This window comes from Rattus norvegicus, chromosome 12 (genome assembly GCF_036323735.1).
Source record: "Rattus norvegicus strain BN/NHsdMcwi chromosome 12, GRCr8, whole genome shotgun sequence".
NCBI lineage: Eukaryota > Metazoa > Chordata > Mammalia > Rodentia > Muridae > Rattus > Rattus norvegicus.
The window spans coordinates 44,968,955-44,995,332 of NC_086030.1; the positions used below are offsets into that span (position 1 = coordinate 44,968,955).

General features: G+C 51.3%; 1 protein-coding gene across 1 annotated transcript in view; it reads right to left on the minus strand.

The window, feature by feature from the left end:
* Positions 1-4,225: 4,225 nt before the first annotated feature.
* Positions 4,226-26,378, minus strand: part of Taok3 (TAO kinase 3) — a 161,260-nt gene continuing 139,107 nt past the window's right edge. Inside the window, 5 exon segments of the mRNA NM_001024254.2 lie at positions 4,226-6,067; positions 7,973-8,155; positions 14,776-14,988; positions 16,555-16,794; positions 25,239-25,442. Coding sequence (NP_001019425.1) covers positions 5,906-6,067; positions 7,973-8,155; positions 14,776-14,988; positions 16,555-16,794; positions 25,239-25,442 — 1,002 coding nt within the window. The 3' untranslated portion in view covers positions 4,226-5,905.

Genomic DNA, 26,378 nt, shown 5'->3' on the forward strand with positions numbered 1-26,378 from the left:
AACACCCTGCATGCACGCATACGGTGACAAGTTAGTTTTCTGGGGGAGTTCCTTGTACTGCGACAGTCGTGTCCACAGGAGTGCCTCTCTTCAGTTGTGACGTGCAAGCTGCCCTCCAGGCAGACAAGTCGGTGGGCTGTGAGTCTCCTCTCCACACTCAAGTCACTTTCACTGAACATCAAACAATGAATTTACACATATTTGGTATTTATTTACACACATTTAAAATCATGTGCTCATTTCTTATTTTCATGTGATTTTCCTCTCACTGATTGCAAGATGTTGGATCTACGGCCCACTCTGCCTCCTCATCTAAACAGGTGCAGTTGATGGGAGTGGGGGTGGGGCAAGATAGCTGAGCAAGTCAAGTCCCTGCCACCAGATCTGCCTGCCACCTACCTTCCTGAGTAGGGGTCAGGGACCCACATGGTGGAGGGGAAGAACTGAGTCTCCAAAGTTGTCCTCTGATCCCCATGTGTGAGACTGCATACAATACACAAAATAATGTAATGAATGGGTGGGCTAGAGAGATGGCTTAGCGGTTAAGAGCACTGACTGTTCTTCCAGAGGTCCTGAGTTCAAATCTCAGCAACCACATGGGTGGCTCTGAAGATAGCTATAGTGAACTCATTAATAAAGCTTTTAAATAAATAAATAAGTAAATAAATAAATTTAAAAAAAGCAAGTCAGGTGGCAGTGGCACCTGTAATCCCAGCATCTGGGAGGCAGAGGCAGATGAATCTCTGAGTTTGAGGCCAGCCTGATCTACAGAGCAAGCTTGGGACAGACAAGGTTACACAGAGAAACCCTATCTCAAAAAACCCAAATCAAAAGAAAATGAAAAAGCCAAATGGTTGAATGGGATCTGACAGACAAAGAACAACAAAGTGCAAAAGTCAGGACCGTACACCCCCACCCCCCACCCCTTTACAGCCTCCCTGAGAGCGTAAGCTAAGGGCCTGGAATTAGCACAAGAACATTACTGACAAATACTGATTGAATGGACTAGAGGGAGGTAGGGAGGAGCTATTGGGGCTCCCAGTTTCAGGATGTAGCCCATCATGGCGGAGAAGGCATGGCAGCATCTCCAGAGGTATCCAGTCAGAAGCAAATTGTGAATGCCAACCCCAGCTCACTTCCTCCTTTTTGTTTAGTCCAGGACCCCAGCCCATGGCATGATGCAGGTCTTCCCACCTCAACCTAACACACATAGACATGCCCAGAAACTCGAGTCTTCTATGGTTTGAGACTGGATCCTGTAACAATATTAGCCACGACAACAGGGGTCTCACAGTACAGCCCCGGGCTCACAGTCCACTGTTCACTTAAAATTTTACCCTGTTCTTCGCGGTGTGTGTGTGTGTGTGTGTGTGGACTATTATGTGGGTATTCACCACAGCACGCGTGGTCAGTGGATGACTTGGTGGAGTTGATCCTCTCGTACTTGTTCAGATATCAATTCCAGGTTACCAGGTCTGCACAGCAAGCTCCAGGATTGCTGGGTCACAGTTGGCTCACAGGCCAGTGTTTCTAAGGTTGGAATTCTGGGATGTGCATGTCACCGTAAACCTATAAGGGAGTGTGTGCTATGTCAAACTCTCCGGAATTCCTGACTTCACCTCCAAGAAAGGGAGACCACATCTCAAATGCAGGGCTAATATGTATATATTTAAATTAGCTAATAATTATTTATTCACATCCCAAAGGCTGCTCCCTCTTCTGGTTCCCTTTGCAGAGTTCTCTCCCCGGGGCTAATACCTCGTCGGTGTTTAAACCCAACCGTCGGCATACCTTCAAAGCCTGTCTTGACATCGGTGCAGTCAGGCAGCCTCGGAGTTGACTGGAAATCCCTGAGTGACTTACAGATCCACAGGGCCTGGAAGTCTCCTGTAATGTGACTGCCATAAGCCCCTCTGCTCACATTCAGCTCCTGTGTTGCCAGGCTGCCTCCTGGTTCCTTGAACCTGCCAGGCAACTTGGAGACCTGGCCCTTCATGCACACTGTCACTTTTCGGAAACTTTCTCTGCCAACGCTCTGATGACCTACTGTCTGGGTGGGCTAGGTGAAATTCTCATGGCTCTATGGGCCGTATTTCCACTGCCATTTAAAGATGTGCACACTTTTAGGTCTGTCTTTCTGTCTGTAGTTCTTTCTTTTCTTTTGTTGTTCCTATTCTTTCTTCTTTGACAGGGTGTTAATGTCTCCCAAGCCTGCCTCGGACTCAGACTCCGGTTGAGCCCCCAGCCCCACCTCTCAGGTGCTGGGGTTACAGCTGTGTAGCACAGGACCAGGTTTATGTGGTGCTGAGAATGGAACTCAGCTCTCTGTATTGTCCGTCAGTACCCTGTCACCTGACTGACATACCCAAACACTGTAAAAGCCTGTAAAAATCTGGTAAAATCCATACTTCCGGTTTTTGAAAAGATTATTTTGAAACATGTCTACGCGTGTGTGTGTCTGTGTCGATGTGCACAGGTAAGTGCAGTGCCTGTAGAGGCCAACAGAGGGCACTGTATCCTCTGGTGCTGGAGTTAACATCCATCAAGTCAAGAACTATGAATGTGCTGGGTGGAGGTGTGGCTCAGTGGTAGAGATCCCCCCACCCCCTAACTACCAGAAACCAAACAGCCTAACAACAATGAGAAACTGAGGTCCACAGCAGGAGAAGATACCCCATGACACGGGAAGAAGCCTGTGGCACATGCAATTTTTTTTCCAAGAAATGATTAGATTTGCTTGTCTTTACCATGACAAAAACCTGGGTCCATCAAAGGAAGAAGAGGAAAGGTTCCTTTGTCCTGACCCTGCGGCTCTGTGTCTGTGGCAGCATCATAGTGGGACTGTGTGACAAAGGTCTGTTTGTCTGTGGCAGCCAGGAGGCAGAGAGAAGAATCTTAAGATCCTACGACTACACCCACAAAGACCAAACTTCCTTCCACTAGGTCCTACTTCACAAAGGTTCCAGTGAACTCCTCACACGACCACACGCTGGGGACCTAGACCTCAGTGCACTGCCATCCAAGCTGTGTCCATCACCAACCCAGCCCATCCCCTTTGGGATGGGGTTTCTCTGTGTAGCTCTGACTGTCCTGGAACTCACTCTGTATAGACCAGGCTGGCTTCAAACTCAGAGATGTGCCTGCCTCTGCCTCCCTAGCTCTGGGATTAAAGGCTTACGCCACCATGCCTGGCCCCTCCAGCATTACTTTCATCGTGGTGACCAAAGACACTAAAGGGCTCAGTGCCCTGGGAGGCTGGGGGTCTGTTACATAGGTTCTGTGGAGGAGTTTATCCACAGTATTAACTATTTGTAATTGTATACCAGCAGGATTTAGTCTGTCACAATGAGGCTGACAGGTTACATTTGTATTTGGTAACTCACCCTCCCACAGGATCCAAGAGTGGTCCTCAGGTCCGCATTCAAACAGCAGTGATGGGGCTGGGGCTGACTCTGGTAGAGTGCTTACTTAGCACAGGAGGCTGGGTTTAGTCTCTAGCACTGCAGAACAGAGAACTGGATGTGAGCTCAGCCTGGCTAAGCAGGTCTAAGCAGCCCAGCTCTTGTCAGTAGGAAAACACAAAACAAGGCTGGGTGTAACATGCCTTTAACCACAGCCCTTCAGGGAAGTGGGGTAGAGGCAGAAGGATCTCTGTGAGTCAGAGGCTAGCCTGGTCTACATTGTGAGTTCTAGGAAAACAAAACAAACCCAGAGTAGAAAAGAGAAAAAGAAAAGAAAAAAAAGAGGCAATAATGACAGGAAAGCAAGATCCAATTTTTTCAATATGCCCGACTTGCAGAGCTAGGTGTGAGATTGACCTGACCCCTAAACCATATCCCGGAAGTGCAATTTTTACTGTATCTGGAGGGGATGGAGGCTGGGCAAAGGGGGCAGTTTCCAATGGGAGAGCTCTCAAGCTTCCTCCATGGCTTGCTTTCTTCCTGGGGGATCCAGTCCTCTTGCCTGATCCCGGCTGGCTCTGCACAGTGTGTGCGGCTCCTGCTTCTACCGCTAGGGGCACCCAGGCTGGGCCGGCCTCTCTGAGCATGTCAGACAGCGCTCCTCCATCTCGGTCCAGAAACTGGAAGATTCGGCTTTGCCTCGGCATCCTTCTGGGAGGAGCAGCAGCCGAGGCCCTGGAGCACGGCTCCAGGAGGGCCCAGCCCTCAGAGTCATCCCCAGAGGCACCTGGAAGGGAAATCCTGCTACAAGAACACAGCCAGGCGATGTGACGAACACTTTTATTTACAAATATAATTAAAAGCCCTGACAGTTAATCATGCTCTTCCTCGGAACCTGAAAAATGTTTTCTTTTTTAAGTTTTTTTTTTAAGTGCATGCAAAAGGAGTGAAGCCTTTTTCTCTTCATCATTTTTTATTGTAAGAAAATACACAGTTTGAAAGGATGAATAATGCAGTATTTATGACCACAGATAGGGAGCGTGGGTAGGGGAAGGAGAAATAAACAGATGATTGGACAGAGAAGACATTGAACTCCAGAGACTGAAGCGGGAGGTGGGCGTGGGGGCGGGGAGGAACAGGAGGAGGAAGTAAAAAAATTTTGATCAGAGAAACAGTTAAAATACAATATGAAAATAAGCAATTCCTCTCCTTAGATTCCCTCTATACACAAAATACATGATTTGCCAAAGCCCAATTTTGTGCTACTGGGATTCTGTGAGCTCCTTAAGTGTACTCGCACCGTCTGCAACAGCAGAGGATGCTGGGATACAGTAGACCAGGCTGACGGCAAGGCAAACTCTTGCCGGCAGGTTCTTAAAAACCACGAGATCTCTTCACCCCACCCACCCACCCCGGCCCCAAAATAGTAATAATGTTACCACTTCATATGTACATCACAATTAGTTCCTGTAAAATGTATCAAATTTTCAATCTTTAATAAAACTTTGTTTTTTTAATTCCTGATGAATAAATACCAAAAAAATAAAATAAAATAAAGTTATGCAGCAGCTGGTTAAGGTGTAAGGCTGCGGATTGTGTCTCTCTCCCCCTTGCCATGTGTTTGTTATTTAGGTTTCTTTAGGTATTTGCTTGTTTTCGGTTTTTTTTGCTTTACTTTCACTGGTTGGTGACAACGAGGGATTGCTCAAAGCAACATCCATCTGTGTTCCATCGCCGTTTGTTGGTTGACAGACCCTAAAACCACCTCCGAGGTTTTCAGCAGAACATCCGAACCGCATCAGCACCGCGATGCAGGTGGTGGACGGCAGGGGCGGCCGGGTCTCGGCCAGCACTGAAAGTTGACACGGGGGGAGGAAAGGGCCCCTGATGGAGTAAGAATCAACAGGCACTAGTGCAACACGGTGTCAGGGAGAGAGAGGGGGAGGGAAGAGAGAAAGGGTAGGGGGGAGGGGGAGAGAGAGAGAAAGAGAGGAAGAGAGAGAGAGGGGGAGAGAGAGGGGGAGAGAGAAAGAAAGAGGGAGAGAGGGGGGAAGAGAGGGAGGAAGAGAGGGGGTAGAGGAGGGAGAGAGAGGGAGAGAGGGGGAAGAGAGAGGGAGGAGAGAGGGGAAGTGAGAGAGAGAGAGGGAGAGGAGGAAGGGAAGGAGAGAAGGGGGAGGGAGAGAAGAGGGAGGGAGAGAGGAGAGGGGGAAGGGAGAGGGGGAGAGAGAAGAGGGAGAGAGGGAGACAGGGAGAGGGAGAGAAGAGAGAGGAGAGAGAGGGGGGAAAGAGGAGAGGGAAGGTTGGGGAGGGAGGGAGGGAGGGAGGGGAGAGAGAGAGAGAGAGAGAGAGAGAGAGAGAGAGAGAGAGAGAGAAGAGAGGAAGAGAGGGAGACAGTGTGAAGTGAGAGCAGCGCCCGTTAAGATGGGGAATGTAGTTTCGCAGGGTCTGAATTTTTTTGTTTTCTTTTTTCATTTTTTTTTTGTAAATGGCAAAAAAATTTAATCTCATCTATAGTCCTCCTTAGGAAAATCTAATGTCACCAAATTCCCAAACCCCATTCTGAGGCTCTCCATGTCAAAAGTCTCGGTCTCTCGCTCTTGTCTTTCCAGGAGAGTCTTGATCCTCTCACTGCGTTCCTTCTGCAGGGCGGCCAGCTCCTCTTCAATCTGCCCAAGCAGACAAGTAGGTCTCAATGCCAACGCCTGCCCCACAGCATGAGCGACCCCGCCCACATACCACACAGCAGTGGGGAACAGCCTAGACTGAGAGAGGGGAGCCCAGTAATAAAGCGTCTCAGACTTGCTAGGAGAAGAGGGTGTGCGTGTGGGCGTTGGGGGTGGGGGCAGCCATGCTATCTGAGCCTGCGATGATCTAAGTCAGTGTCCTACCCCACCGGGAGATGAGTGAGGAGGGGCCCAGGGAGCTTGAGGACAGTGAGCCTCCAGCATCTTCAGGTCGGTGATTCCAGCTCAGTGGCAGGGACAGTGGGCTGCTGAGCTGCTCTGGGAGAGAAAGTGAGGCTAACAGGCTATGCAGAGAGAGGTCCCCAATGAGAGATGCCGCACCTGTGTGCACGTGCACCTGTATGCGAGTGCATGGAGCCCCGCGGGCCACATGCTGTCCCCAGCCAGTCTTCACCTTGTGTTCTGAGAGAGGGTGTTCCTGAACCTGGATCTTGGGTTTCGGCTAGACTGGCTATCCAGGGAGTCCCCGGGATCCTCCTGTCTCCGCCTTCCTTCCCGCGCTCAGGGTTGTGTGGTGTGCTGTCCCAGTCATGTCCAGTTCTTCTCTAGGTCTCACGTGGGGACTAGAGGTCTAAACAAGGTCCTCAAGCCTTCACCTGCTGAGCCATCCCAGCCCAAGATGCTTTGTGTGTATGCAAATGCGTGTATGACGGCTGCGGTGTCGTTCCTTGGACACCACCTACCTTGTTTGTTGCACCAGGACCTCTTACTAGCTAAGCAGGCTAGGCTGGCCGGCCAGTGAGCCCCAGGGAGCCATCTATCTCTGCCTCCCCGTGCTGGGGTCCTGTGTGCACCACTACGACTGGCTCTTAAAATCGTTTAATGTGAGTGTTTGGGGATAGCACTTCGTGTTTGCACAGCAAGTGCCCTGCACGCTGGGCCATCTCCTCAGCCCCAGCTGGTCCATGACACAGGTCCCTTCCGCACGGGGCTTCCTAGAAGAGCGGACGGAGCAAGGCATAACGCGGCTGGGGCCACACTTGCCGCAGGCTGTGCTGTCAGCCCGACTTCGTGTTCACTCTTGTCGTAAGGAGACTTCTTACGTCTGTGCTTAGTTATGTGCATATGAGTGCAGTGTCTGTGGCGGCCAGAGGAGGGCGCCCAGGACCCTGGAGCTGGAGTTACAGGTGGTTGTGAGCTGCCTAGTGTGGGTGTAGGGAACTGAACCCTGGACCTCTGGAAGAGCAGCAAGTGCTCTTAACCTCTGAGCCATCTCTCTAGAACCTCATTTTATTGCTTTGTTAAAAAGCCCTATTGGTGGGCTGGAGAGATGGCTCAGCAGTTAAGAGCACTGACTGCTCTTCCAAAGGTCCTGAGCTCAATTCCCAGCAACCACATGGTGGCTCACAACCATCTGTAATGGGATCTGATGCCCTCTTCTGGTGTGTCTGAAGACAGCGACAGTGTACTCATATATAATAAATAAGTAAATCTTTTTTAAAAAGCTCTACTGGGGGGGGGTTGGGGATTTAGCTCAGTGGAAGAGCTCTTGCCTAGCAAGTGCAAGGCCCTGGGTTTGGTCCCCAGCTCCGAAAAAAAAAAAAAAAAAGCTCTATTGGTAATTTCTTTTGCTGAAAAAATTTGAATTTTTAGGCTTCTGGGCAGCCATCCCGTAATTCTTTTGTAAGTGACATTCCACTGGCTAAGATGGCAGGCTTTCTAAGCAGAACCTTCCGGAGTGTCCCAGGTCTGGGGACAATGCCTGCCTCTCTTGGATACCAGAGGTAAGTTGACAGTCTGACCCCCTGGTCACTAGGGAGGGCTCCATTCCAAACTGTGCGCCTCCCACACCCTGGCCCTACTGTGTGGCTTGCAGAAATTTCCTACCTTCTGCTCAAGATGCGCTCTGCGCAGGGACACCCTCTGCTCTAGCTTCTGCAGCTCGCGCTCGTGCTGGGCCTCCGTTTGCATCTTGATTTTGCTCTGGTAGGCGTTGAGCAGCTCCATCTCCTGCTGGAGCTGTAGTCTCAAGGCCTGGCATTCTGCCTCTTGCGCCTCGTCTAGCCGTAACTGCGGGTACAGAAGACACACACTGTGTATAAGGCAGTCCACACGCACTACTCTGGGGGTGACTAGGAACGGTCTTCTTGCTGGGACTTAGGTAGGACAGAAGGAAGACAGGCACTGCAATTTGGAATAGAGCCAGTGGAGTCTGCCTGGTCGGCACAGGATCCTAAGAACACATTTCTGTCACTGCTGGGCCAGGGATCCTGGGAAGGCTGCCCACCCTGGTAGCTAAGCCTGTGCATTCTGGAGGTGACCTGGTGAGCCTGAAGGTAGGTTTTGCTACTCCAGGCTGGCATTTTGCTAATTATTCAGCCTCCTTTGGTCTCCTTCCTTCCTTCTCCCAAGAAAACAATAATTCCCATTAAGATTGGTGTGAGTTTTAAAAGAAACAGTCCACATAGGATCCCAGGCCTAAGACTCCACATGTAACACAGTATCTAATAAACAGCAGATGTTACACTGTTTTTGTTTTGACAAGACTGTGTCCATATCTCAATACCTTTAACTATAGATCGTGACACCATTTAGACATGCTTAGTGCTACAGAAGGGAATCCAACAATCATACCCTGTGACAACCAGGCCATGACATGGCCTGTTCATGTCAAAACACTTCATGTTGGCCATGGCCATGGCTACAGGTGGCATCTTTCTAGAACCCCAGGGTTTCAAAATGTCACCCCTTGAGAGCAGCTGATAACCTCAGGGATGCATGTTGCCTGGGATCTAGGTAATAGATGCAGCCTGGCCCACGTCCTTTGCTTCCTGGGCAGTGCACCCGAGCTTTACATTTCCTACCAAGATACCCAGGTCATGTGTGGACATGGGCCAAGGCCACTGTCGCAACGTGAAGACCAGAACCCAAACATGCTCCGTGTCAGACCATACCAGAGCACAGGTTAGCCCCTCTATCCTAGTCTTGTGTTTGGCTGGGATCACTGAGGTCAGAGGCCCTGAATCAGTGTGGCTGCCCCCTTCTCTGCCAGGCCATTCTCCAGTATCAGCTTCAGCTGACATGGGCCTTCAGCAACTGACGATGCGTCCTGTAGCAGAAGTGACTTTGGAATGTCAAGGCTACTTGTAGAGTGTCATCTTTAGTCCTGTGGGAAACATGCCATGGAGTCAGGGGAAAGGTGTGTTTCCTGAGTCCCTGCATAGGACACACTCTATGTTAGGATTCACTAGAGAGGACAGGTCTTCTCATTTTTCCACCAGGGGACACAAGCAGGCGGCTGTGCACACACAGTCTGCAGCTGGATGGCTCTCAGATGACCTTGAAATGTCCTGTGGCTCCCAGTGAGGACTGCTATGGGTTTTCTCCTGATCTGAGAGACTGCTTACCAGGAAAGCAAAGTAACAGCCCAGCCTCTCTCTCTCAGGCATTAGCTGTCATGAGTCCTGGGTGAGCAGATGAGCATTCAGCCCCTTGAAGTGTATCCAGCTTCCTCTGGGACAGAGTCACATGCAGGCCACACTGGAGCTGAAGCTGCAATGCAGCCAAGGATGACTCTGAATTCCTGGTCCTTCTGTATCTACTTCCCAAGGACAGGTGTGCACCACCATGCAGGGATTACAGGTGTGCATCTCCATGCAGGGACCACAGGTGTGCACCACCATGCAGGGATCACAGGTGTGCACCACCATGCAGGGATCACAGGTGTGCATCTCTATGCTGGGATTACAGGTGTGCACCACCATGCAGGGATTACAGGTGTGCACCACCATGCAGGGATTACAGGTGTGCATCTCCATGCAGGGACCACAGGTGTGCACCACCATGCAGGGATCACAGGTGTGCACCACCCACCATGCAGGGATTCTAGCAATAACTGAGGACTTCCTGCATGCTAGAGAAGCCCTCTGCCGTCCCAGCCTGCAGCTTCTTTTGTTACTGGTGTCCAGCTATGCTCAAACTTCGACTTGTGCTCTGACTACACATATCCAGGTACTAGAAGCCATAGGAGTTCCAGATTTTGGAGTTTTTCTCACACACAGCGACACATACAAATGCACTCTAAGGTGTGTAACAATGTGGGTGAATATTACACTTGTGTTCTACAGTGGCTTAACCAGAAGAAGAGGATGCAAGGGGGAGTGTGCAGTGTAATTCAGCTCACAACCTCCTCACAGTAAGTTCAAATCTGACTCTAGTACTCTAGTACTCTAGTACTCTAGTACTCTAGTACTCTAGTGCTCTAGTACTCTAGTGATGTGGAGTACTATAGCCCCAAATGTGGCCCATGTGCCCGCACCCTTCCCCATCATTTCTGACAGACACCTTGCAGTCCACACAGCTTCTTAGACTGATGATCTGTCCCCTTACGGAAAATCTCTTAAGGGCCAGTTCTTGCTGAGCAGTAGCTCATCTGCACGGCCTTCCTTCAGTGAGCCTACAGTTTGCACAGGTAACCCAAGGGATTCACAGCAGGAACTTAAAGGGTTACACCAGACTCATGGCCCGAGGCCAGTAATGGGCAGCTGGGACAGCCAGACTCAGACTCACCTCCTTCATGTCCCAGAGGAGAGGGCTGCTCTCCTTTCGGCCCACACTCCTTAGCCTGTGCCTGTTCTCCTCTCGGCCCACACTTCTCAACCCTGTGTCTGCCATCACACAGCACGCTCACCAGACCCTTGTTGCAGAGCGGGGCAACGCCACAGGGGTCATGATTACAATCAGGGGGCGGGAGTGAGGCTGGGGTGTGGCTGGGTGTGCAGTGCTTATGGGACATGCATGAAGCCCTGGTCCCATCTCAGCCCTGAATGAATGGTGCGGTAATGAACACCTGTATCCCAGTGCTTGGGAGGTGAGGAGACAGGAGGATTAGAAATTCAAAGTCATTCTTGGCCACACAGTGAGTTCCATGGCAGTCTGGGCTATAAGTGACTGTGTCTCAAAAACCAAAAACCAAGACAGGAATCCGTGCGGGTACTGTCTCCATCACCTTGAGTAAGCCGCCCACTAACTCTGATCTGACCCCACACTCAGGTCTCTGGTCGCCTCGATGAGGTGTCCTGATGGGACCTTACCTCCCAGCGTGGCTTGCCACCAAGAATCACCTCCTTTCTTATTATTCCTTGGCTGTAGCCTTGACTTCCAAGATACTGCCTACCCATCCCATGTTTCTGTCCCCACCTTGCTTCTTTCCCAGCGACACCCTGTGAGACAGCTTTACCATGGACTGTCCCCCGGATCCAGGAGCTCAGCATGGCGAACTCACCCTTCCTGCTTCCACTTCCCCAGTCTGTCCCACTGCCTTTTTAATACACGGTTACTGTCACAGCATCTACCATTAAGCCCAACCCAGAGACTTGCTTGGATCCTTCCCCATCACCTTGGCCCTATCACCTAGCAGGCTCCCTGGACCTCTTGCCTGTCTCTCAGACATGGCTGTGCCTCCCTTTATCCCAGCAGGGCATCTTTAGCGCAGCCACCGTCCCCTTGTGGCCCAGCAAACCAGCACCACCACAGCGCTCTCTCATTCTTCACATGTCTTAGAGGGATGGTCCCCAAACAGCAGCATGCTGCCAGGTCCCCTATGCGTTAGTGACTGTGCTGTGCCGAGGGAGGCTAACGCCTGTGGAGCTGACTGTGACCTGGCCCCTGTGCAGCCCTCCTGTCTTATTCCCAGACGAGATCTCCTAGCTCTCCACACTCCAGACAGAACCTATGCCTGCAGGTCTTCAGACAGGCGGCTGTTTCCCCAGGCCCGCTCCAGAGGCTCCTTAGCTGCTCTTGTACTCCAGACCAGGCTAGCCCTTCTGGATCCATGGCTGCCTCCTGTCCCTGCTCCATCTCTTGTGCAGCAGCCCCTTGATGTTGTGTCCCTTATCCCAGGAGGACCAGGTTGGGAAAGGAGGGGAGATCTTATTTATCAAGGTATCCTGGCATGCCTGAGGCACACTGCAGACACTCAGACATCTGCAAGATGGATGGATGGGTAGGTAGGTGGATGGGTGGGTGGATGGATGAGTAGGTGGGTGGATGGATGGATAGATGGATGGGTGGATGGATGGGTGGGTGGATGGATAGGTGGATGGGTGGGTGGGTGGATGGGTAGGTGGGTGGGTGGGTAGGTGGGTGGGTGGGTAGGTGGATGGATGGGTAGGTGGGTGGATGAATGGATAGATGGACGGGTGGATGGATGGGTGGATGTGTGGATGAGTGGGTGGGTGGGTGGATGGATGGATGGATGGGTGGGTGGATGGACGGGTGGGTGGATGGGTGGATGGGTGGGTGGATGGACGGGTGGGTGGATGGGTGGATGGGTGGGTGGATGGGTGGGTAGGTGGGTGGGTGGATAGATGGATGGATGGGTGAATAAAGGGAAAAAAATGAATGCAGTAGCAGCCATACTCAGCTCAAGAGCACATCTAAGTCAGCTTCTATTCGCAGAAGCCTCCTTTAACTGCCCCCTCTGCTCACTACACCTCTGTTCAGTTGCTAAGTGTCTGTCTGTCTGCCTCTGCTGATGAGAGTGGGAAATAGAGTCCCACATGCAGTTTCTTCTTGTTTTACGAGCACCAGTGTTGACACAGAGTCTCCTGTAGCCCAGGCTGGCCTTGAACTCATCATGTGGCTGGGGACGACCTTGAACTTCCTCATGCTCTGCCTCTCAGGCCCTGGGACCATAGGTGGGTGCCACCATGCCGGTTTATGTAGTGTGGGGGGCCAAACCCATGCCTCATGCATGCTAGGCAAGTGTACTATGCACTGGGCTGCAGACCCAGTCCTTTGATGGGTAAGGACATCTAGTCCCAGCAATGTACAACACTGGCTGAAGCCACTGCCCAAAGAGAGGAGGTCACCAAGCTTGCTGCTCTCATGTTCCTGCACATTTGAACCCTCCCGTGGGAACTGTTGCCTGGCATCTGTGACCTGCTCTCTGCTCCCTCCCCATCGTTGGGTACTCATCCTCTTTGATCTTCGTCCACTTAGCCTTCAGACATGGATGGCTCCTAGAGCCTGTCCCCAGCCCTCTTCTCAAACCCCACCTCCTGTCCCTGGTAGATTTCACTCACACTTAAGTTACAGCCACCCCAACAAGACAGTGATATAGGACCTTCCATCTATAATCCTGGTGTCCCTACCCTACTGACATGCAGATTTCAGTATCTGCACCTCTCTACACGGACACCTACAGGGCTCAGAGGCCATGGCCACATGACTGTGTTGGGTGTCACCCTCTTTCCTCAACTCTCCCAGTCTCCTGTCAACTTCCAGGTTCTTTCTGCCGTCCCTACTAAGTGGCCCTCAAATCATGCCCACTCTCACCAGGGCCATGTGCCTGCCTCCCACCTCCCTCTTGGGATGTGTCGGAAGCCAGGACCCATGGCAACTACACGTCATTATGGAACACCAACTCGCCTCCTGCTGGGGGCGCTGGCCCCCACCCCATGTTCCTCCCAGCTGCAGCAGCTGCTTAGCTGGTCATCTGTGCTCAGACCCTTTGGAGCCTCTGCATTTTTGCAGACTACAATGTCAGGTGGGACTAATGCTTCTGATTAGTAAACCATTGGCCACCAGGGTCATGGCTGTGCGATGACACCATTTACTTACTTGACAGACCCTTCCCTAATCTACCAACATCCTTGGTGTCCTGGGATGCCTAGGACACAGTGGAGAACCAGGAGAGGCTAGCCTGGGAATCAGACAGGAGGGGTGCGTGGGGCTTCCAGTCCCCCTTTCTTCTTCCCTTCCCTCCCCTTCTCTCGTGCCTCCCTCCTGTTCAGTGCTGGGGTCCTCCTTCAAATGGTCTGCTGACTCCACTCCCAGTTTTGCCAGACTGGATCTCACTAGTAGCCCATGCTGTCGTAATCCCCCTGCCTCGGTCTTCTGAGTGCTGGGATCACAGGTATGCACCACGGCTCCCAGCCCAATCCTCCTCCTTGGAATCTGGGCTCACCCTCCAGCTCTGAGCCCTGGATATACTCTCTCCTCCCTCATCTGGACCTTGATGGCTTCCTTTTAGGTCTCTAGGTGTTCCCAGGCCAGCTTCTCTGTTCCCCCTGGTCCTTCCAAGGCCCTGGGTACCCCCAGAACTAAGTACTTAGTGTGCTTGGTTACTAACACTCAGTGATCTGACTGACCTGGTTCCCTGACACAGCATGACAGACCCTGTCTAGCTCCACCGTCTCTGGGTCTAGCACAGCACTGTGTGTGGAGGCTTGGCCAGAGTTATTGAGCAAATCTGTCTGTCTGCCTGTCTGTCTGTCTGCCTGTCTGTCTCTGTCGCCTCACTTGGCTATGGGGAGGCAGCAGGGCCATGCCTGACATTGGTTGGGTGGTGGTCAGTAAACCTCTGATGAATAGTCGTGTGCACCCATACACAAGGTGTCCATCCCATCACCTCCCCCGCCCCTGCGTGCCTCCCCTTCCCCTCCCCCGCTGGACTGGCACTGCTCCTTCAGCTCCAGGTTATGAGATGCGTTCCAGTGAGTATCCGCTCCGCACAGGCTTGGCTGGACTCTGCGTCGTCACCTTCCTCTGTTCGTCCGGCAGGCAAAGAAGCCAACAATACATCCTAAACCAATATATCCCAGAAGGTGCGTGGGAGCACAGGCTGGATCCTGGGTTTTCTTGCACTCCCCGCGCTTGCGCAGCCGGCAGCGAGCCCGCCCACTTACCGCTTGAGAGGCCATCATCTCGTTTATACTCTGTTCATACTGCTCGGCCAAGATGGCCAGCTTCCTCGTCTGCTCCTCCTTCAGTGTCTTTAGGATTGCTTTGTGCTCATTCTTTGGAGTGACTTCCAACTGGTGGTTTTTGAGTGCTTTGTACTGTTTGGTCTGTACTTTGCAAGTGTCCTGAAACTGCTTTTTAATTTGCATTTCCATGGCCTAGCCGGTGGAAAAAAAAGGGGGGGGGCGTGACAAAGAGAAAGAGAGAACTGAGTCAGTGTGCACGAAGTCCCTGGGTTCTACCACAGTCAAGCACAGGACTCGCACATGACAGCCCCCGGCCCAGAAGGGATAGGAATGACGCAGGCTGCGGGTAATTCTACCAGTGCTCTCTGTCTTTTCCGTGGAATGGACTGAGTGGTTTCGAATTGACAAACGGCTTTAGGGGAAAAAATGCATTCTAACAGGGAGCGACGACTTTTAAGCAGACTGTAGAATATCATGCAGCTTGCTAAAAGGTTGGCAGTTATCTCCCTGCTTTCCTACAGGCTTTGATGGTGCTTACTGTGTGCCATCTTCCCCTTTCTCTGGGCATGTGTGCACACAGCCATCTACGCTGTATCCCGTCTCTCACTGCTCTGGCTTACAGAGTCTCCCTGAGACATGGACAGAGGAGAGTGCAGAGCTAGGCCTCTCTTTCAACCCCTCCCCAGACACTGAACAGGGAGTGACTGGATCTTTGCCTCCCTTGAGGCACCCCCCCATTTATGCCCCACCCAGCCCCATGCAGCCTGGAGAGCCAGTCCGATGCCCAGGCCTGTGCAGATGTCCTGTGAGCTACACGGGATCCTACTAACTCTGAAGGTGGCCCTGTAGTGGGTGCAGCATCCTTGAAGATGGTGGTTTCCATTACAGTTTTCTCACTTACTGGGGCTAGGACCATGGACAGTTCTTTGCCCACTCAGGGAATGCTGTGTAGATGCCCGTGGAGGGCATAGTAGAGACACTTTTTTTTTTTTTGGTGACACCTCTGGCTGGCATGAAACTCACTATGTAGACCAGGCTGGCCTTGAGCACACCTGTCTACCCTATATGCGCACAGGGTGAGACCCAGCCCAGCTGTTTTTTGTCTTGTTTTGTTTTAAACTTCTAGAACAGTGTTTCTCACCCTTCCTAATGTTGCAACCCTTTAATACAGTTCCTCATGTTGTGGTGGCCCCCAGTCATAAAATTATTTTCGCTGCTACTTCGTAACCGTAATGTTGATACTGTTATAAATTGTTATGCAAATATCTGTGTTTTCTGACAGTGAAAGGGTTGTTCAAGCATCTCCTGAGCTTGAACAATTCTGCACAGCTTGCTTAATGGTTTTTTTTTTTTTTTTAGTTTTTATTTTCTATACATGGCTGTTCTGCCTGCATGTATGTCTACACACCACATGTGTGCCTGGTACCCTTGAAGGCCAGAAGAGGGCATCAGATTGTCTGGGACTGGAGTTACACATGGTTGTGAGCCTTATGTGGGTGCTGGGAATCAAACCCAGGTTCTCTGGAAGAGCAGCCATTTCCATCCCCCGCCCACTGTCTTTAAACAGGTGGGTGACCAATGGCTCAGGTGGGCAACACACAGGGAGGGCTAAGAAGAACCCTGTAGCTTAGCGGGTTCAAAGTCGTTAGGAGCCCTGGACTCCACACCTGGAGTCTGATATTGGGACACTTGGCCCCTCCTACCGGTGTGAGGACGCACGCTGCGTGTGTGGTGTTTGGCGAGTTGCGGCCCCCTCACCTTTAAGTTTTTCGGCTGTTGCCGAAGCTCCATGACGTGCTTCCGGTGCAGCTCCCGCTCCCGCCTCTTATTGTACTCCAGCTGGTTCTCCAGCTCAGTCTGGTGCTGTAACCGGATCAGGTCCATGCGGAGCTTCTGCAGTGTGTGCAGCTGTCTGTACTCGAGCTCTCGGGTGGATTCATCATGCCGGATCAGCATGGCGTGCTCCATTTCTTTCTGGGTCCTCTTTTTATTTAGTTCCTGCATCCAGGAGCAAAAGACGGATGGAGAGAGATAAGCGGCGGGCACAGGGAGGGACACACGGCGTGGGGAGGATGGCTCTTAACTTCGCTCCTCAGTGTTTGCCGCACAGCTCAGTGAGATCGGAGGGGAAGTCCCAGGAGCCCTTCTGCCTGTGATGAGGTCACGAGGTGAAAGCTTCCCAGCACTCACAACTGCGCTAACTGGGAACTGGGAGTAATCCCACCTGGGTTTTCCTGCCTCATAGAGGAACTGTAGGTGTGGTTATGCTAGAGGTGCCTGTGCCGGCTATCCGGCTATCCGTTAAGATCAGGTAAGGACGCACACTCTCAAATTCTGATAATTGTATGGGCTCCCTAATTTCAATTTTTTTTTTTTTTTTGGTTCTTTTTTTCCGGAGCTGGGGACCGAACCCAGGGCCTTGCGCTTCCTAGGCAAGCGCTCTACCACTGAGCTAAATCCCCAACCCTAATTTCAATTTTAAAGTCTTCTCTAGGTGACTGCCGTGTGACCGGTGTTGAGAGCTGGACTGAAGCCCTAGAATGTCTGCATCGCCTTCAGATTTCTGGGGAAATACCCTGTTTTCATCCCTAACAGAAGTAGGCCAATTATCTATTTTTAAAAGGCAGAGCTTGGGGCATGCTGGGAGAGACTGGAGGATACCACTCTCCAGTCATCTGATCGTCCCTAGATCTAACCACTTGGTGCTTTTCTTTCTTTTTTCTTTCTTTTTTCTTTTTTTCGGAGCTGGGGACCGAACCCAGGGCCTTGAGCTTGCTAGGCTAGCACTCTACCACTCAGCTAAATCCCCATCCCACTCGGTGCTTTTCTATTTTCTTCCTTTCTTTTTTTCCCTGTGGCATTGGGGATTGAACCCTGGGCCTAGCACATGCCAGGCAACTGCTCTACCATTCACCTACATCCACAGCCCTCTTGTTAGTTCTGTTCATGCCCAACTGGTGCTCCCCCACCCATTTCCTTTCTTGGAGAATAAGGAAACCAGGAGAACAAAAGAGGGGCTGGAGAGATGGCTCGGCAGTTAAGAGCACCCTACTGCTCTTCCAGAGGTCCTGAGTTCAATTCCCAGCAACCACATGGTGGCTCACAACCATCTGTAAAGAGATCTGATGCCCTCTTCTGGTGTATCTGAAGACAGCTACAGTATACTTATAGATAATAAATGAATAAATCTTAAAAGAAAAAAAAAGAACAAAAGGTTACATAAAACATTTTTACCCACTGACTTGAGGCTATTTTCATCTCTTCAAACTGGGGCTTGAACCTTGGGCCCTTGGCTTGTTGGACCACTGGACTTTACCCCCAGCCCCCATGAGGCTATATTCCCTAAATGCACAAGTTGCTAAGATCTAATCTATGAGCCCTGCATTTGTGCCAATGTTTGCTAAGCTGTGGCTGCTGCCCTGGTCGTGAGGACACTCTGCAGGTGACGTAAGGTGGACGCTTGTTGAAGCAGGTGCTGGTCTCACAGCTGACTGGATTCAAGGTGGGCAGATGGCCTAAGCTGGGCAGATCTATTTTCTCTCCTGGGAATTTGGAGCTGAGACTCAGGGCCAGGTGTCTCTGTGGTGGCCGGAGTGGCAGCTCACAGAGGAACTACAGGGTGATCATCTGCTGCTATGGGGGAGGAGGCTTAGATAAAGCTAGACTTCAGAGGGAGAGAGGGGGAGAGAGAGAGAGAGAGGAGAGGAACAGAGGAGAGAGTAGTAAGAGAGAGGGAAAGGCTCTCTGCCCCGGGTCGCAGTCGCTAGTGCTGCGTTTGGGCTCAGCAAGCCTAAAGCAAAAAAGAGAAAAAGCTTAAAAATTTTTTTAAAAAGCCTCAAAAAACCTTAAAAAAAAAAGAAGAAAAGAGAGAGGGAGAGGGATGCAGCAAGTATGTGGCACCCAGGTCTAGGCTGCTTGTCAGCCCTTCTCTGTGTTAACTACTGTTGAGGTTTTTTTTTTTTTTCCTTCCTGAGGCAGAGTCTCAGTAGGTAGCCTAGACTGGCCTGGAGCCATTGTAGACCAGGCTGGCCTCAAACCCACAGAAATCTGCCTGCTTCTGCTTCCCGAGAGCTGGCATTAAGGGTGCGGGCAGCTGTCAGTTGCTGTTGACAGGCCCTGGTCCTGTATTTCTACAGTGGCACTCCTGGTTTGGACTACGACAGCCCAAATCAATTCCAGCTAACAGGCAAGCAGGACACTCTTCACCAACACAGGGAAACAGGCTCTGTACAAACTTAAAAGAGAGCATGCAGGACTGGGAAGAGGTTGCTCCAGAAAGGATGTGCGCTGTGGAGTTTAGGGAAAGGCTTTAGGGAGCGGTGTTGCTGACGGAGGAAGGTCAGGGTAGGGGAAAGCTTGGGGTCGGACTTGGCTGCAGAGTGCTGGGATGCACCCCACCCCCCAGCATCTGTGAGGGGAGGAGAAGACAGGAGGTGTCCCATTCACAGGGATGTCTTAGTAGGTGCTTATAAGTTCTTTGTTTGATCACCTGCTCTGTGGGAAGTGCCATTCCCTGAGCTCTGAGAGGGAAGACTTAGTTGGGGCTGGAGACGTGGCTCAGTGGTTAAGAGCATCTTACTAGGTGGGCCTTTACCCATAGCTTCCGGCACGGCCACGGAGTGCTCATTTAGTCATTCACTCAACAAGCATCATTGTACACATCGTGCACGTGTGTGTGTGCGTGCGTGTGTGCGTGCATGTGTGCGTGCATGTGTGCATGTGTGTGCGTGCGTGTGTGTGACAAGGGATGGAGCTGGAGAAGGCAGGGTAGCCACAGAGTAAACAGTTAACTGTCAGTTCCTGGAGTGAGTCTCTCCGGCTTCTCTCCATTGCCTTACCTTTGCTCTTTACAAGGACCGCCAAATGTCGTCTTCCGAGCTCAGGGAGTGGCCTCTGGGTGGCCCTCCCCACAGAGCAGGTGATGGAACAAAGAACCGAGTGTGCAGGCCCCTCTTCCATGGTCACTGTGTTGTGAGCCCCAGAGCTGACTACACTAACTGCAGGAGCCCAATTCAAGCTCAGGGGCTAAAAACCAAAGACAGCAAGCACTTTCAATGGCGTCTCAGATTTCTTTTCCTGGCAGAGTGGGTGCTGAGGAACACCTGCGTTCGATATTCTGGGCGCTGAGGGAAACCTGCACTGGGGTGCTCTGGGCTTTGAGTTATTTACACCAAGCTTCCCAGTGGCTGCTGACCAGTACTAAGGCTTGGTGGCCATCTGAGCACTGCTCTGGTGAGAAGCAGTTTGGTTCTTCCGGGGACTTCATGCTCATGGCTTTGGCAAGCAGGGCCCCTAGTGCACACTTACGATTCCTTAGGCATAAACGCAGGGCCCTGCTACCCAGCACAAACAATGCTCGTGAAGATGAAATGACAGACCCTCCCCCAGAGGTGCTTTGGAAGGTTCGATCCTGTTTTTTCTATGCTCAGAAACAGATAGACGGCACAGAATGTCTTAGACCTCGCTTTTACAAGTGATTTGGAAAGTGTAAGTATGACGCCAGGACACAGTTTGGGGTTACAGGTTCTAGGCTGCTCCCTTTATCATGACTCCTGTGTCAGAGCTGCTGAGGTCTAAGGTGGCCGGCTGCCTACAGCTCAGCCATGGGGAAGTCTCTCACAGCCATCCTATCCTGAGTCCAGTGCCTTGCCTGCACCAGGACATGCAAAGCGCTTTCACGTTTCTTTTACTTTCTGTGGGAGTCTTGTTGTGCTGCCCAGGCTGGTTTCTAACTCCTGCACTCTGGTGATCTGCCTGCTTCAGCTTTATCCTTCTGGATAGTGGGGACTTCAGGTCTGCCCCGAGATACCCACTTCTCAATGAAAAGAACAGTCGTTTCATACAGCTCGTTCTAACTAAATCCTTGGAAGATGCCAACCTCACAGAGGACATGAATTTATGAGACAGTCCTGAAACTCTCTATATAGATCAGGCTGGCCTCCAAGTCAGAGATCCACTTGCTTCTGCCAACCTGAGGGCTCCCTGTACAAACTTTCATATGTAACCGTGAGGCACTGGGAAACTGAAGGTCTCAGATCACACACAACTTCTGTGAAGTCGAATGGAAGCTGAAACTCTGGTTTTCAGGTTTGCAACACTTCCGTGAAAAGATGTTCTAGTGAAGTGTATGTTTCTGTATTCTATTTTTCCAGTCTGTTCTAGACACTGATGACGCATTATAGGTTAGAGACATGGATGTCTGTGGCTTGTATAAAGTCACCAAAATGAGCCAACCCAGAATTGATGGCATTGGTGACCCTGCCTGCCAACGCACTGGAGTTCCACATGCGCTGGAGAAGGGAGACGGGGAGAGAGAGGGGGAGGAGAAAGAGGCTGGGAGGGGGGAGGGGAAGAGCACTGGGGTGGGGGAGGGGAGACAGCCAGCTCCTCCTCTGCCTCGGAGGGGCTCTCTCACCAAGCTAAATCTCCAGCCCTTCTCAAGTGATTTGAGACAGGGTCTTGATGTTGCCCCCAGGCTGGCCTCCCAACTCATGATTCTCCTGCCTCAGCCTTCTAAGCGCCGGGACTACAGGTGTGTGCCACCCACACATGGCTTGGAATTCAAACTTCACAGAGGTGCTGCTGTTGGGCTGTATATTTATCAATATCTTAGTTCTGGTTCTTGGGTGGGGTTGAGAGGGCTCAGCCAGACCCTGCTGTGTGAGCTACAAAGGAGTCCCTTGAGCTCAGACAGGGATGAAGGAAACTGTGGTTGAATCGCTGACGGAATTACAGAAGCCCTAGGAGGATGACTTGGTGGTGTCTGTCTGTCTCTCTATCCATCCATCTGCTCACCTGTTTTTAGATTTTTATTACTTCATGGGTGTTCCTTTGTGGGTGCTCCACCCTGCGGTCAGGCTTAGCAGCAAGCTCCTTCACCCCTGAGCTGTTTTGCTGGCCCTCTGTGGTATTACCTAAAACTCTGACCCAGAGGTTCCACATCTGAGAACTATCTATGACGATATGTGTGCGTGGAAAGGCTTACTGACTGACTTCTCTGCCGGGCTGGGGATGGAACTAATGGCCTCACACATGCTAGGAGGGGCTGTGTACCACTGAGTCACACACGGAGAAACTAAAGCATACGAGGACGTTTTCTGTCGTGTTGCTGGTGACGGTCACATTCCTGTGAGGAGCAGCACTTGAGGCTCTGTGACTGTAGGTGAATCCTGCGGAGCTGTGGGGAACAGGCCTCTGTGCCGCATGTTTCACAGTAAGTAACAGTTTGGGGGCATCTGGGACATCTGCACTCTCCCACGCCACCTTTGCTGGAATGAGAATGTCACATTAAGGACAGGCGTGTGGCCACTCAAGCTCACTCACTTGATTGAGTGCTGGGAATTGAACCCTGGGTCCATTGCAGAAGTAAATGATCTTAACCACAGAGCCATCTCTTGATGACTAGGGGGGTTTTTGCTTTGTTTTAAGTCATATGGTATAGCAGTTACTTTCTATAACTGATATTGATTGTAACTGACCCCTTGGCTACAAATTTCCATAAATGTATGCTCTTGGAATAACAGTAATTGTCAGATGAAAAGAATAACTTATTTCTAACCAGCTCTGGGCCTTTCTATTTTTATTTAAAGTGTGTGTGTGTGTGTGTGTGTGTGTGTGTGTGTATGTGAGAGCTGTGTATGTTGTATGTATGAGTGTATGTGTTGCGTGTATATGTGTGTGTGTGTGTGTGTGTGTATCCTGTGACACGCATGTATGTGGTGGTCAGAGTTCTGCTGTCTCTATCTTCCTTCTTGCTGTATGAATCATGGAAACACTGGGTTTTAGACATGTGCTTCCCCAGTCCAGCTTTGCACAGGCGCTGGGGACCTGACCTAGGGTCCTCATGGGCTTGCACGGCATGAGGTGGGTCTTTATCCATGGGGTGGGTCTTCTCTCATTTCATCTCTGGTTTCTGACAGAGCCAGAATAGTCAGTGCTGAGTCAATGTCTTACCAAAACTTCTCCTGGAGCTTCGGTTTCTAACTAGACCTAAATGTCCCCACATCTCAAATCGGAAAGTGATTTTGATTCTCTGCTCATCTCCCTCTCATTGGCTGCCAGGACTTGTTCTTGTTTCTTTTATTTCTTAGGTCAGGGTTTCCTGCAACTCAGGCCGGCCCCGGACATCTCGAGTGCTGGGATTGCAGGTGTGAACCACTCTACCCTGTTCATGTGGAGGTGGAGCCCAGGGTTCTGTGCATGGTAGGCAACCGGTACCGAATGGACGGTCCACCCAGGTTCTGTGTATTCTGTCTGGAGTCAGGGTCAAGGCCTAGCTGTCTTTTGGAAGTGTGTGCCATGTTGTCTGCACTGGCTTCCCGTGCTTGGTCTCCTTTGCTTCTTGCCTCTTCTCTCTACTCGGCTTCTGTTGTTATCCTTCCCAGAGTGAACCTCACTAGCTTTTGTCTCCTCTGCCTCCTCATGTCCCTGACATGAGCAGCTCCACTGCTTGTCCGTCATCTGAGGCCCAGCAGCAAGCCCCACACTTTCACAGGATCTGGACACCTCCCTTCCTAGGGCCCATTTTCATCCCCTTGGGGTACCTTTGGACCTCACTAAGGACCCACATTCTAGTCAACCCTGTATCGCTTCTAGCCAGGCTCCTTCCTCGTTCCCTCTCCCTCTCTCTCTGGTCTACTGATTGTTGAAATGTCTGCCAGTTATCAGTTTCTCCTTCCCAGATCTTACAAAACACAAACACAGAGAATCTGGCTGGTCTAGAATGGTTGGTGGTCAGCAGTGTTCAGTTTGCTTTGCTCTTTCTTCTAATTTGAACTCCACCAGGGCATAACCATGATCCCAACACACAGGAAGCTGAGGCAGGAGATTGACAGTTCAGGTCAGCTGGCCCACGTGAGAACTTGCCTCAGAAAACCAAACCAAACCAAACCAAACCAAACCAAACCAAACCAAACCAAACCAAACCAAACCAAACCAAAAAGGCTTTCTGAGACACTAGCCCCAACTGCTCTTCTGTCAATGGTGCCTGAGGTGGGTGCTTCCCTCTTGAATGGAAACACTGGGGCTTTATGAACCATCAGGACCTTTACCAGTGCCTCGGTGGCATGTCTTCTTAGATTATTAATGCCTTCCTGACAGACGGACAAACCTTCTGTATCCTCCATCTCTTTGTGCAAGGGCTATCACACCCTTCTCATAATTGATGTTGATGGTGGTGGTGGTGAAGATGGTGATGTTATTGTTATGATTGTGTGTGTGTGTGTGTGTGCGTGTGCCTGTGTGTGTGTGTGTGTGTGTGTGTGCGTGTGCGTGTGTGTGCAGAAGCCAGAGGCTGACATTACATGTCAACTTCCTCAGTCTCTGTCCACTTCATATTTTCAGACAGGGTCTCTCTGAACCTAGAGCTCCCTAATTAGGCCTGACAGATGGCCAGCTCTAAGCATCCTCCTGTCTCCACCTCCCCATCGCAGGGATGACAGATCACACTGGTGCCCCTGGAGTTTTACCCTGGAGTCAGTTCTGGGATCTGAACTCAGGTTCCTGTGTGACAGGCATTCCACTGACTGAGCTATCTCCCTAGCTCCAACATCGTTATTTTTGAGATACGGGATTGCTGTGTAGCTCAGGTTAGCCTCAAGCTCGTGATCCTGCCTCAGTTTTGTGAGCGGAAGTCACTCTGGACTCCTCTGTTTGAAATCCCCATGGGAAACTGGTAAGAGTTAGCAGTAGCTGACTTTAGGAATGCCCCTGTGATATAACGTCCCCCTTCAGTGCTAAGGACTCCTCTGGGCTGGAACTCACCAAGGAAGACTGCCTGCTGCCCTCCCTGTCCTTTTCCCCTCACTGAGGCAACCTGGTCTCTCACACTGATGCTTTAGCTCTTCAGAGCAGACCAGCATTTGTGAGGTCACTCCCTGCCCAGAAGCCTTAGCTGGCTTGCACTGCCTCCACGGCCAGCTCCCCTCATTCTCAGGCTGCCTTCCACACTCCCAGATCTCTGGCTGCCCTTGGTTTCTCCTCTAAGCCCTTCTCAGCTCCGCGCTTACATCAGTTGTCTGTCTGTCACTGCCACTCAGGCAGGAGATGGACGTTAGTCAGTTATGTCTGCCAGGTGCTGCTTGGTGGCCCTGGTGTCTGCCATGGACGGACAGAGCCTGAGCAACCGTGAAGACGCTCAGAGCAGCACACCGCCACTTAAGTGTTTAACAAGCATGCCGGAAGCGGAAGTTTTCCTCCCTGCTCTAGCTTGTGCTCTGCCCTGCATGGTAGGGAAAGCGTGCACCTCCGTTACAACAGGGCTTTCCTTCTATTTGAGGCTGATCCGCGTGCTGCGAATGGCTCTTATTGGAGGTAACTTACTTCTCTGACACGGTTTGCGTGTGACTCTGTTGCTGTGCTAGTGGCTAAGGGCACAGGGACAGAGGAGGCAGGCCCCGCCCCGCCCCGCCCCGCCCCTTGGAAGGCCGCAGTGTGACAAATACCTCCCGAATGTTCTGCTGTTCCACCTCGTGGCGCTTGGTCATTATTTTCCGCTTGAAGCAGCGGCAGTTTCTGTCGTAGTACAGCCTCTGTTGCGTGAGCAGGTGGGCTTCCTCCTCGGCCTGCGTGTGCTGCAGGTTCTCTTTATGCTTCGATATGCGCTCCTGCTTCTCCTTCTTGGGTGTGCTATGGTCCTCGTTCATTTCCTTAAAACACGACAACACACACACATCCGTGTCCATAACACTTGTCAGCGCTGAGGAACAGGACAGGTCCTCTGCCGGCCCGGGAGTGCAGCCCCACCCCCCTGGTTTTCGCCCCAAGGCATTGAGTGCTAAGTGAGAGGGATGCTTGAGTTTGCCTCACTCTGGCTTCTCACTCCCAAAAATCATTTATTCAGCCATCAACCAATGACTCAAAGCCCTGAGCGCAGGACTAGTAGGTGGCAGGTGAGAAAGAGATTGTGGCACCTTGACCCTCAAAGTCTGGGCAATCCAGATTCAAACACAGACGTAAGACCCCTGGAGTTGAACTGGAATGATGGTCAACCTTCAAGGGAAGGATCGGAGTCCTCAGAGTTGGAAAGCATCTGACCTCAGTAACAACTGTGTTGGCATTTGAAAGAACTGGTGGGGGTTAACTGGGGAAGAGAAGAGGAAAGATATTCTGATGCTCCGGATGGAGAGAGCAGCATGGGGTAGAAATAATGTGTTCAAGAGGTGACAACCTGTGAGATCTGACAGGCCACAAGAGTGGTCATGCTGGTGGACACTAGACTGGGTGAGGACTTTTACTCAGTTCTGGGAATTGAACCAGGGACTTGATTGAACTCAGACATGCTAAGCAAGCGCTCTACCCATGAGCTGCATCCCCAGACTGCCAATGACCCTCAGTCTAGGAATGGACAGTCTGTGTGGGAGTGTCCTAATGGGAAACTGGATGCTGGCTACAGTGTGCAGAGCAGGGGCAGGACCTGTATGTCTGAGAGAGCACAGCGGGCTCACTCACCTTCCTTCACACAAACCAGCTTGCCTCATGTTTGCTATCGCTCACACACCTGCAACCACCTGCTTTCCTTAACGTTTGCCGCAAACCACCACTATTTAGATTAGCTTCACCAGTAGCCAGTCGGTGCTTGTAAA